Source organism: Oncorhynchus keta, chromosome 17 (genome assembly GCF_023373465.1).
Source record: "Oncorhynchus keta strain PuntledgeMale-10-30-2019 chromosome 17, Oket_V2, whole genome shotgun sequence".
In the NCBI taxonomy this organism is placed as follows: domain Eukaryota; kingdom Metazoa; phylum Chordata; class Actinopteri; order Salmoniformes; family Salmonidae; genus Oncorhynchus; species Oncorhynchus keta.
The window spans coordinates 15,055,634-15,068,502 of record NC_068437.1 but is presented as its reverse complement, the minus strand read 5'-3'; the positions used below and the strand labels follow the sequence as shown (position 1 = coordinate 15,068,502).

Sequence of the window (12,869 nt, the reverse complement as noted above, 5' to 3'; positions counted from 1 at the left end):
GAGGTCAGTAATCAATCAGTTTATATTTTCATAGGCAAAATATCCGTAACAGTACAGGGGTTTGTCAAAAACAAAATAACTGACAGGAGTCGGATAATAGAAACAAAAGTACTAGATTATCTCATAGTTGGCTAATGAAAATGTATTAGTGGTTTGGATTCCGAACTATATGCAACTGTGCTCGTTAATTGCAAGTAAAATGCTGATTGATAGTGATCCATTGTCTTTGAAGTTATTACAGAGAAACAGTAACGAAGCGGACTGTATCTGTTTCCGCAATTCGAATTTCACTCTAGAAAATGTAGTTCTATGACTGAGATTGCCAACAACGCACACGCAGACGTATGCAAGAAAACGTCCCATCACTGTAGTCGTAATTTGCAGCTAGCAATCCTAGCTAGCTAGTTATCCGAAGATGGCGGCTTGTAGACGTGTTCCTCGTCTCCTGCTTTTGATGTCTATCCTTTTGTATGTGCATCCCATTCGAGAGGATAAATATCAGATCAATGGAGTCGCCAAGCCTCCGGTTAGTGTTGTTATCCCGGCTCAAAATCCAGGCGTAGTACCGGCTGCTGTAAATGGAGCTCCAGTACTCGCGGCCCTGCCACTTCGTAGACGCACTAGCGGCTGGAAGCTGGCCGAAGAGGGGGCTTGTCGGGAGGACTTGACAAGGCTTTGTCCGAAACATTCCTGGAACAATAACCTGGCTGTGCTTGAGTGCCTCCAGGATAGGAAAGAGGTATGTTGGATTGTGGGCGATATTGTGGCCCGACCAAAACTTGGGTGTGCCTTGGCTTGGCTTTACTCAAGCTAGCATATAACGTTATCCAGTTAACGTTAGCTAGCTAACTACTAGCCGATGCTAGCTATTAGTTGGCTACTTAGCGAGCATTTACTATCTCGCTGGTTGTATTGGAAAAATAGGATATAGAAGTGATTGCAATTGATTATTCAATATGCTTTAAGAGCTTCATCATTCGACAAGTATAGCCACTGAAACAGTGCCACTTTTCCCCCCCCAGCCATTTAGGACCGTGGTAACGTTTATTAAAGTCACAAGTTTAGCTAACTCGCTAGGCAGCTACTGTAACGTTAATACCTACAGATGTGCCAAGCTAACTATGTTGACCTTTGTTAAACTTGCAATGGCTAGCTTGAGCTTCTAATCGTATGTTGTGAGTCATGTCCATTCCTGGTCTAACACATCTGTCGTCCTATATGTACAGTTCGCTAACATTTCCAGCAATGTCCTGTTCAGAGTAAGGATAGGAGGAGATTCTTAGATCTTAAGTGTAGATTCAGTGACCTTTTTTAAAAGCTTCCAGCCAATGGCTATGGTTAGGCTTGGGAAAGCGAAAGTCAATCACTTCAGTAATATGTGGTGAGTGGCCAGTCTATCCTAATCAGGTGTTTGCAGCCTGAGTCTCAAGGCAATGGTCCTGTTAGCTCAAGGGGCTAGTACCAGCAGTGGTCTGAGAGTAATCCGCTTTTTGGTTTGTTTTCCTTGATTGTTAGACTCTAGACTAGAGTATATCTAAAGCATTAGTGTCTATTGTAGTTTAGAACAGGGGTTGGTGCTGATTTGGTTAGGTAAGCATCTCGTTCTCTGTTAATGACCAGTGGTTGCTCTCTTCATTGTAAAATGCTGATAAATTAATTAATAATTATTTTCACCAGATTTCAGTGGCCTGTTTTCATTGAGGAGGCTCTGTCAGTGGTCTTGGCTCAGCTCTTTTGGTGTGGGTAGTTTTAGAGGCACACAGCAATTTCCCTGTCTCCAGGCTGCTGCTCACTGCCAGCCTCCATGGTAGTTGTGATTTTGTTTACTTGGGTCAATTCACAGATTAGGTAGGAGGCCATGGCAGTATGACTTTACTTTCAGGACTCATGGCTTGGATCGTTTAGTTCTGAGTTTTGAAGGTCCTTTTGAGTTCTGTGTTGTTGAAAAAGCTTTTCTGGGGGAATTTGAGGCATTTTGGCAATGTCTCTCAGGTTGAAGAGTTTATTGGCTATTTATAGTCTCAATAGGGCTAAACATGCATTGTAAGCTTATAGTTTTGTTTTAAAGAAAAATCCCCAAATGATATTATTGGTCCTTTTAATGAAATGGCTTTTCATTCATTCTGACAACTGCCGTTTTGTTTTACAGCAAATAGGCCTAAACGTTGACGTCTAGCCTTAATCACTGTAGGAAATGTGTTGTTTTCATTTCACACTATAGTTTTGTGCAGAGTGAGGTTAATTCTGGTTCTGCTACCTTGGCTCTCAGCCCATGGCTCTTCTTTGAGTGTGAATTAAGTGGACAGATATTTTCCTCTCAGCTTGATGAAACCTTAATAAACTGGTCCATTCTCAAATTCACAGAAGCTCTAAATGGGCACCTGTGCAGGCGTGCACTGCTTTAATGGTTTCTGAGGTCAAGGATGGGTCTAGTCAATTTTTTTAAAGATGACGACAAGAAGCATCTTCCTCTTCCAGACACCGGGCTCTGCAGTGCAAACATTTTACTCACATACTGGTATGCACCTAAATATTTTGCTGTGAACCTGGAATTTTACTTCAGCTCCACCAATGCACATAGAAAAAAATTGTCCAGATAATTGTTGAAATGATTACTTCAGTCTACCGCGGCCCCTGAGTGCCATGGAGAATACACTGAGCGCAGATTCATGATCGTCATGCTTGCACCATTACTACAAAAAAATGCTTTTTACCTCAAATAATTTTACTTGTGCTCCTACATTTTTCAACTTACACTACCTGACCAAATATATGTGGACATCTGCTCATTGAACAACTCAATCCAAAATTATAGGCATTAATATAGAGTTGTCCCCCCCTGCTGACATAACAGCCTCTTCTGTGAATGCTTTCTACTAGATGTTGGAATATTGCTGCCGGGAATTGGTTCCATTCAGCCACAACAGCACTGAGGTCGGGCACTGTTTTTGAGTGATTAGGCCTGGATCGCAATGGACGTTCAAATTCATCACAAAGATGTTCGATGGGGTTGAGGTCAGCGCTCCGTGCAGGCCAGTCAAGTTCTTCCACACCGATCTCAACAAATATTTTTGTATGGACCTCGCTTTGTGCACGGGGGCATTACCATGCTGAAACAGGAAAGGGCCTTCCCCAAACTGGTGCCACAAAGTTGGAAGCACAGAATCAATCATCTAGAATGTCATTGTATGCTGTAGCGTTAAGATTTCCCTTCACTGGAACGAAGGGGCCTAGCCCGGACAGGTCCAGACCATTTTTCCTCCTCCACCAAACTTTACAGTTGGCACTAAGCATTCAACCAGGTAGCATTCTCCTGGCATCTGCCAAACCCTGATTTGTCCGTTGGACTGCAAGCCTCTCCTTAATGTCAATATGTCTTGTCCATTGCTGTTCTGGTTAGTGTTTATTGGCTTATTTCACTGTAGAGCCTGTAGTCCTGCTCACTATACCTTATCCAATGTATTAGTTCCACCACCCACACATGCAATGACATATCCTGGTTTCAATGATGTTTCTAGAGACAATATCTCTCTCTTCATCACTCAATACCTAGGTTTACCTCCACTGTATTCACATCCTACCATACCTTTGTCTGTACATTATACCTTGATGCTATTTTATCGCTGTTCCAGACGTTCTAGACGACGAATTCTTATTGCTTTTAGCCGTACCCTTATTCTTCTCCTCCTATGTTCCTCTGGCGATGTAGAGGTGAATCCAGGCCCTGCAGTGCCTAGCTCCACTCCTATTCCCCAGGCGCTCTTTTGATGACTTCTGTAACCGTAATAGCCTTGGTTTCGTGCATGTTAACATTAGAAGCCTCCTCCCTAAGTTTGTTCTATTCACTGCTTTAGCACACTCTGCCAACCCGGATGTTCTAGCTGTGTCTGAATCCTGGCTTAGGAAGACCACCAAAAATTCTGAAATTTTAATTCCAAATTACAACATTTTCAGACAAGATAGAACTGCCAAAGGGGGCGGTGTTGCAATCTACTGCAAAGATAGCCTGCAGAGTTCTGTCCTACTATCCAGGTCTGTACCCAAACAATTTGAACTTCTACCTTTAAAAATCCACCTCTCTAAAAACAAGTCTCTCACCGTTGCCGCCTGCTATAGACCACCCTCTGCCCCCAGCTGTGCTCTGGACACCATATGTGAACTGATTGCCCCCCATCTGTCTTCAGAGCTCGTGCTGCTAGGCGACCTAAACTGGAACATGCTGTAAACAAGGGCACCCTCATAGATATCATCCTAACCAACTTCCCCTCTAAATACACCTCTGCTGTCTTCAACCAAGATCTCAGCGATCACTGCCTCATTGCCTGCATCCGTAATGGGTCAGCGGTCAAACGACCTCCACTCATCACTGTAAAACGCTCCCTGAAACACTTCAGCGAGCAGGCCTTTCTAATCGACCTGGCCGGGGTATCCTGGAAGGATATTGATCTCATCGGGTCAGTAGAGGATGCCTGGATATTGTTTTAAAATGCCTTCCTAACCATCTTAAATAAATATGCCCCTTTCAAGAAATTTAGAACCAGGAACAGATATAGCCCTTGGTTCTCCCCAGACCTGACTGCCCTTAACCAACACAAAAACATCCTATGGCGTTCTGCATTAGCATCGAACAGCCCCCGTGATATGCAGCTGTTCAGGGAAGCTAGAAACCGTTATACACAGGCAGTTAGAAAAGCCAAGGCTAGCTTTTTCAAGCAGAAATTTGCTTCCTGCAACACTAACTCAAAAAAGTTCTGGGACACTGTAAAGTCCATGGAGAATAAGAACACCTCCTCCCAGCTGCCCACTGCACTGAAGATAGGAAACACTGTCACCACTGATAAATCCACCATAATTGAGAATTTCAATATGCATTTTTCTACGGCTGGCCATGCTTTCCACCTGGCTACTCCTACCCCGGTCAACAGCACTGCACCCCCAACAGCAACTCGCCCAAGCCTTCCCCATTTCTCCTTCTCCCAAATCCATTCAGCTGATGTTCTGAAAAATCTGGACCCCTACAAATCAGCCGGGCTAGACAATCTGGACCCTTTCTTTCTAAAATTATCTGCCGAAATTGTTGCCACCCCTATTACTAGCCTGTTCAACCTCTCTTTTGTGTCGTCTGAGATTCCCAAAGATTGGAAAGCAGCTGTGGTCATGCCCCTCTTCAAAGGGAGGGACACTCTTGACCCAAACTGCTACAGACCTATATCTATCCTACCATGCCTTTCTAAGGTCTTCGAAAGCCAAGTCAACAAACAGATTACCGACCATTTCGAATCTCACCATACCTTCTCTGCTATGCAATCTGGTTTCAGCTCAAGGTCCTAAACGATATCTTAACCACCATCGATAAGAAACATTACTGTGCAGCCGTATTCATTGATCTGGCCAAGGCTTTCGACTCTGTCAACCACCACATCCTCATCGGCAGACTCGACAGCCTTGGTTTCTCAAATGATTGCCTCGCCTGGTTCACCAACTACTTCTCTGATAGAGTTCAGTGTGTCAAATCGGAGGGTCTGCTGTCCGGAACTATGGCAGTCTCTATGGGGGTGCCACAGGGTTCAATTCTTGGACCGACTCTCTTCTCTGTATACATCAATGAGGTCGCTCTTGCTGCTAGTGAGTCCCTGATCCACCTCTATGCAGACGACACCATTCTGTATACTTCCGGCCCTTCTTTGGACACTGTGTTAACAACCCTCCAGGCAAGCTTCAATGCCATACAACTCTCCTTCCGTGGCCTCCAATTGCTCTTAAATACAAGTAAAACTAAATGCATGCTCTTCAACCGATCACTACCTGCACCTACCTGCCTACCCGCCTGTCCAACATCACTACTCTGGACGGCTCTGACTTAGAATACGTGGACTACAACTACAAATACTTAGGTGTCTGGTTAGACTGTAAACTCTCCTTCCAGACCCATATCAAACATCTCCAATCCAAAGTTAAATCTAGAATTGGCTTCCTATTTCGCAACAAAGCATCCTTCACTCATGCTGCCAAACATACCCTTGTAAAACTGACCATCCTACCAATCCTCGACTTTGGCGATGTCATTTACAAAATAGCCTCCAATACTCAACAAATTGAATGCAGTCTATCACAGTGCAATCCGTTTTGTCACCAAAGCCCCATATACTACCCACCATTGCGACCTGTACGCTCTCGTTGGCTGGCCCTCGCTTCATACTCGTCGCCAAACCCACTGGCTCCATGTCATCTACAAGACCCTGCTAGGTAAAGTCCCCCCTTATCTCAGCTCGCTGGTCACCATAGCATCTCCCACCTGTAGCACACGCTCCAGCAGGTATATCTCTCTAGTCACCCCCAAAACCAATTCTTTCTTTGGCCGCCTCTCCTTCCAGTTCTCTGCTGCCAATGACTGGAACGAACTACAAAATCTCTGAAACTGGAAACGCTTATCTCCCTCACTAGCTTTAAGCACCAACTGTCAGAGCATCTTACAGATTACTGCACCTGTACATAGCCCACCTATAATTTAGCCCAAACAACTACCTCTTTCCCAACTGTATTTCATTTATTTATTTATTTTGCTCCTTTGCACCCCATTATTTTTATTTCTACTTTGCACATTCTTCCATTGCAAAACTACCATTCCAGTGTTTTACTTGCTATATTGTATTTACTTTGCCACCATGGCCTTTTTTGCCTTTACCTCCCTTCTCACCTAATTTGCTCACATTGTATATAGACTTGTTTATACTGTATTATTGACTGTATGTTTGTTTTACTCCATGTGTAACTCTGTGTTGTTGTATCTGTCGAACTGCTTTGCTTTATCTTGGTCAGGTCGCAATTGTAAATGAGAACTTGTTCTCAACTTGCCTACCTGGTTAAATAAAGGTGAAATAATTTTTTTTTTTTTAAAAGGAAGTGAGATTCATCACTCCAGAGAATGCCATTCCACTGTTCCAGTGTCCAATGACCGCAAGCTTTACACCACTCCACCCAACGTTTGGCATTGCGCATGGTGATCTTAGGCTTGTGTGCAGCTGCTTGGCCATGGAAACCCATTTCATTAAGCTCCCGACGAACAGTTCTTATGCTGACGTTTTTTCCAGATGCAGTTTAGAACTCAGTAGTGCGTGTTGTAACCGAGGACAGACAATTTTTACATGCTTCAGCACTTGGCGGTTCCGTTCTGTGAGCTTGTGTGGCCTACCACTTCGCGGCTGAGCTGTTGTTGCTCCTAGACGTTTCCACTTCACAATAACAGCACTTAGTTTGACCGGGGCAGCGCTAGCAGGGCAGATATTTGACTTGTTGGAAAGGTGGCATCCTATGACGGTGCCACGGTGAAAGTCACTGAGCTCTTCAGTAAGGTAATTCTACTGTAAATGTTTGTCTATTGCATGGCGGCGTGCTCGATTTTATACACCTGTCAGCAACGGGTGTGGCTGAAATAGCCTAATCCACAAATTTGAAGGGTTGTCCACATACTTTTGTGTGTGCTGGGCGCACAATTGGCCCAGCGTCGTCCGGGCTGTCATTGTAAATAAGAATTAGTTCTTAACTGACTTGCCTAGTTAAATATATGTTACACACACCACACTGACCATAAAGTTATTTGTTGGAATTTACGTATGTCCCCATTAACAGTAAAACAATCAAAACCTATTTCTTTCACTTACTTGCTGTGCTGTTTCGTTGTTCTTTTTTCAGTCGTTTCATTCTCAACCACGATTTATATGGAACGCCCTTTGGGTCTTTGCGTGTCAAATAACACTGTTTGACCAATCAGGACCTGAATATGACGGCACGTCACATAATTTAACACATTCATATTTTTTTACTTAGTGTAATCAATGTGTAATAGCTATCACTCATATTTCATATGTCGCAACGATTCATCGATACGTGTGCTATGATGCTGGTAAAGTTGTCTCTCGCACCTATAGTGCTGGTCATAAAAAAAAGCTAGCTAGCTCATGGATGCAAACAATGTTCTTCCCCATAAACATAGCAAAACAACATCTGTTTCTGTAGCTATAGTTAGTTATCAGCTAACTATATAGCGAGGTGTCATCATCTAAAATAACCCTGATTTATAAAACAGTTCTTATTTTATTAATGGTGGTCAGACCCATCTATGTGAAGCTAGCCACAATAAGGATTTGCCACAATAGTAGACTTTGCAGTTAGCCTTCAAAATCAAAGTATGGCATAATTCTACTATTTGTATTAATTTGCATCACTGTCAATTACATTTTTATTTATTTTGAAGGCAAATTCCACGATTGTGCCTAATCCCTATTGTGGCGAGCTTCACAGCACATAACCTGGTCCCACTAGCCAGATGAAGCTAGCTGGCTACTTATAACGTTAGCTTTGGGCAACAGGGTTAAGTAGCTGGCTAGCTATTGTTTTCATAAACTGAAGTTTAATTTCAATAGGTGGACAACAAGTGGCAAATATAGCTAATTCTTACTCACAAGGATTCCTAAATTATTTGCTAAGAATAATGAAAATAACATCAGTTTCTACTGATCATTGTTTTCAGACTGGTTGCGTCAGTGATAGCTAGCTACCCCAGAAGTTGCGGTCAAACAAATTATGCTTTATTATCAACGCGGTATTGTAAGCACATCATTCTTGGCCTGTGTTTGCTTATTTGCAGACTTATTTATACAGCTTTGACAGTGTATCTTTTTTTGACACGTAAAGACCCAAATGGCATTCATAGTGTGTATGCCGTGACTCTAATATCAGTGATGCTGCTATTGTGTAACTCCGGTAGGGAAACATCTGAAAAATAGTGCACTTGGTAGTGCATACCGGTGCTCGACCAGTCGGCGAAAGCCAACATGACCCATGACAGAGAATGGTTGATTGTCAAGGGGAATGAATTAGATTATCCTGGCTTTAATGGAGTTCACCTTTGAGTTGTCTCGCTGAAATTGTCTTACTCTTTCAAATGACTGCTCGATCCACACGCAACATTTTACTTGGCGTCATTACGTCATGTACCTACGCTATGTAGGTATGCACGGTAGCTTTGACATCAGAATTTAATATGGGCGTTAAACTAGACATCGGGCCGATACCAATGTTGGCATTTTTATCTAATATTGGCCAATCCGATATGTTTGCCGATTTATATCCTGCATCCCTAGATGAAAGTGTTCCACAGGGTTGCTGGTCCACGTTGACTCATGCTTCCCACAGTTGTCAAGTTGGCTGGATGTCCTTTGGGTGGACCATTCTTGATACACACGGGAAACTTGAGTGTGAGAAATCCAGCAGCGTTGCAGTTCATGACACAAACCGGTGCACCTGGCACCTACTACCATACCCCGTTCAAAGGCACCTAAATCTTTTGTCTTGACCATTCTCAACCCGAATGGCACACATACAATCCATGTCTCAAGGCTTAAGTCATTGTGTAGCCTTTCTCCTCCCCTTCATCTACACCGATTGGAGTGGATTTAACAAGTGACATCAATAAGGGATCATAGCTTTCACCACGATTCACCTAGTCAGTCTGTCATGGAAAGAGCAGGTTCTTAATGTTTTTAATGTTATGTATACTCGGGGTACGTGCTCCTTGTAACAAAGGTCAGCTTAGCCCTGCCCATGTAATAGAGAACTAAGATCACAATATTTGAAGTTCATATTCAGTTTAGAATGAGTCACATAATGTTTAGTGTAGTTATGTACTTTCCCTTTCTGTAATACACATGATTTCCAGTGTTCTATTTGTGACATTCAAGGTCGTGTGGGTTGATGGTCACTAGTTATATTATTCTCATATTTGTGCATCTCTCCTTTCATGAAAGATTCGATACGCATCTAGATACTTGTGCTCAGATACGATACATTAACGATACGTTTTTATTTTGAAACTATTGGGTGTGATTCAGCTTGATTAGGGGAACAAATTGATGCATTTCAGTAAGATTTGATGGACTGCCATACCCTGTTCACTTGTCTTTTGTCTTGCCCATTCACCCTCTGAAGGGCACTCACACAATCCATGTCTCAATTGTCTCAAGGCTTAACAATCCTTTATCCTGTCTCCTCCCCTTCATCTACATTGATTGAAGTGGATTTAACAAGGGAGAGGATTAAGGGATCATGGCATTCACTTGGAGTCACCTGGCCAGTCTGTCATGGAAAGAGCAAGCGTTCTTAATGTTTTTGTACACTCAGTGTGTAAGCTATATACTGTATTTAGCTGCTATTTATAAACTTGTTCATATAACCTAACAATGAGGGGGAGTAAGTCTGCTTGAGGATAAATTCAAACTTGAGACTTGCATGGTCTTCTGAAGTCTTAATTGCTGGTTCTTTCTCTCTTTTCTCTTTCTTTGTGTGTCTGTGCTTCTCTCTTTAGAGGCCTATAGTAGCTACAGTATGCAACTTTGTCGGCGTGTATTTTTGTGTGAAAATGTTTTCACCACACACTGTCAGTCCAGGTTATAGACCCAATTTTTTTGTTTTTGTTTTCTATACTGATTTGCCAAGCCGGAGAGCCTTTCCTGAGACATTGTGCATTATATGTCCATTGCGCTGCACACAATTTAAACGTAGTCTTGAATGATGCATGCCAGTATACCAGAGCGAAGGGACTGCGAACACACAACTCAAACTGCGTTGCAACAGTATGAACTAAATAACTAACTACTTTTTTTTGTTCAAGGTCTGTTTTCTGCTAAAGATGATAGACAGGCTGTTTGCATTTGCAAATTTATTATCTACTATCAAGACGATCTGTACCCAGAGCTTCCTACACAGCTAATCTCCTTCTGTAACATGTTGAGGCTGGCAATTAAGGAGAATGAGAGGCTCAATTAAAGAACTGCTGTATTCCCTTCTGCCCAGTTTCCCTGATGTTGTTACGGCAATCAAGCTGTTTTTTACCATCCCTGTAACTGCGGTGAGAGATTGTTTTCTAAACTAAAACTTATAATGAACTACTTAAGAAGCGGTAGGCTCTCGGTCTGATATGCGCTTTTGAACATCTGTGGTATCACCACTCATTGCACTGGCACCGCTGTTGTGGACTTGCCCTTGGCATTTGTTCACCGATATCCCCTTACTTTCAATTAGTGGTTTTAAAAATATATATTTTTCAATGCCTGAGGCACTTTTTCCATCACACTTAGCTTCCTAGTACGTATGGAAATGTCAATTATCTATATAATTTTTTGGAGAATTATTGATATAGGTAATTATTGCTATATTATTATAATTTTGATATGTAAAAATGGGTTTCCATGAAGTCCCAATCTTATTGTTTTGACTTCCTACAAACCTCTCTAGCTGGTGTTTTAGAACATTTGATGCTGTCCGTTAGAATTGTTAGAATATAAATTCTTGTCCCCAGATTTGGGCTAACTCCAATTAGTCGACTGGGTGATTGTTTGGTCGTTAAGCTGTTGGTTGACTGAGATCGTTTAAGTCGAGCAGTAACAGATAAATGTTTATAGTACCAGTCAAAAGTTTGGTGACACCTACTTATTCAATGGTTTTTCCTTATTTAAAAAAAATATCTACATTGTAGAATAATAGTGAAGACTATGAACTAACACATGGAATCATGTAGTAACCAAAAAAGTGTTAAACAAATCTAAATATTTTTGAGATTCTTCAAAGTAGCCACCCTTTGCCTTGATGACAGCTTTGCTCACTCTTGGCATTCGCTCAAACAGCTTCACCCTAGAATTATTTTCCAACAGTCTTGAAGGAGTTCCCACATATTCTGAGCTCTTGTTGGCTGCTTTTCCTTCACTCTGCGGTCCAACTCATCCCAAACCATCTCAATTGGGTTGAGGTCAGGCGATTGTGGAAGCCAGGTCATCTGATGCAGCACTCCATCACTCTCTTTCTTGGTAAAATAAACCTTACACAGCCTAGAGGTGTGTTGGGTCATTATCCTGTTGAAAAACAAAGTATAGTCCCACTAAGCGCAAACCAGATGGGATGAATGCTGTGGTAGCCATGCTGGTTAAGTGTGCCTTGAATTCTAAATACATCTCTGACAGTGTCACCATCACAACTCCTCCATGCTTTACGGTGGGAAAAACACATGGGGAGATCATCTGTTCACCTACTCTGCGTCTCACAAAGACATGGAACCAAACATCTCATTTGGATTCATCAGACCAAAGAAAACATTTCCGCCGGTCTAATGTCCATTGCACATGTTTCTTGGCCCAAGCAAGTTCCTTCTTATTATTGGTGTCCTTTAGTGGTTTCTTTGCAGCAATTCAACCATGAAGGCCTGATTCACAGTCTCCTCTGAACAGTTGATGTGTCTGTTACTTGAACTCTGAAGCATTTATTTGGGCTGGTAACTCTAATGAACTTATCCTCTGCAGCAGAGCTAACTCTGGGTCTTCCATTCCTGTGGCAGTCCTCATGAGAGACAATTTCATCATAGCGCTTGATGGTTTTCGACTGCACTTGAAGAAACTTTCAAAGGTCTTGATATGTTCTGGATTGACTGACCTTCATGTCTTAAAGTAATGATGGGCTGTTGTTTCTCTTTGCTTATTTGAGCTGTTCTTGCCTTATGGACTTGGTCTTTTACCAAATAGGGCTATCTTCTGTATATATCCCCCCAACCTTGTCACAACACAACAGATTGACTCAAACACATTAAGAAGGAAAGAAATTCCACAAAGTAACAAGGCACACCTGTTCATTGAAATGCATTCCAGGTGACTACCTCATGAAGCTGGTTGAGAGAATGCCAAGTGTGCCTTCATGACAGCTTTGCACAAAGGGTGGCTGTTTGAGGAATCTCTAATATAATATATATATTGGTTTGACACTTTTTTTTTTTGGTTACTACATGATTCCATATGTGTCATTTCACAGTTTTGATGACTTCTTTA

The 12,869-nt window shown here is 42.2% G+C and overlaps 1 protein-coding gene across 2 annotated transcripts in view; it reads left to right on the top strand.

The window, feature by feature from the left end:
- The first annotated feature begins 331 nt into the window (after positions 1-331).
- Positions 332-12,869, top strand: part of LOC118396221 (Golgi apparatus protein 1-like) — a 47,467-nt gene continuing 34,929 nt past the window's right edge. For both annotated transcript variants that reach the window (XM_052465529.1, XM_052465527.1), the window contains exon 1: positions 332-739. In XM_052465529.1, the coding sequence (XP_052321489.1) occupies positions 416-739 (324 nt within the window). In that variant the 5' untranslated portion in view covers positions 332-415. The remainder of the gene's footprint in view (positions 740-12,869) is intronic.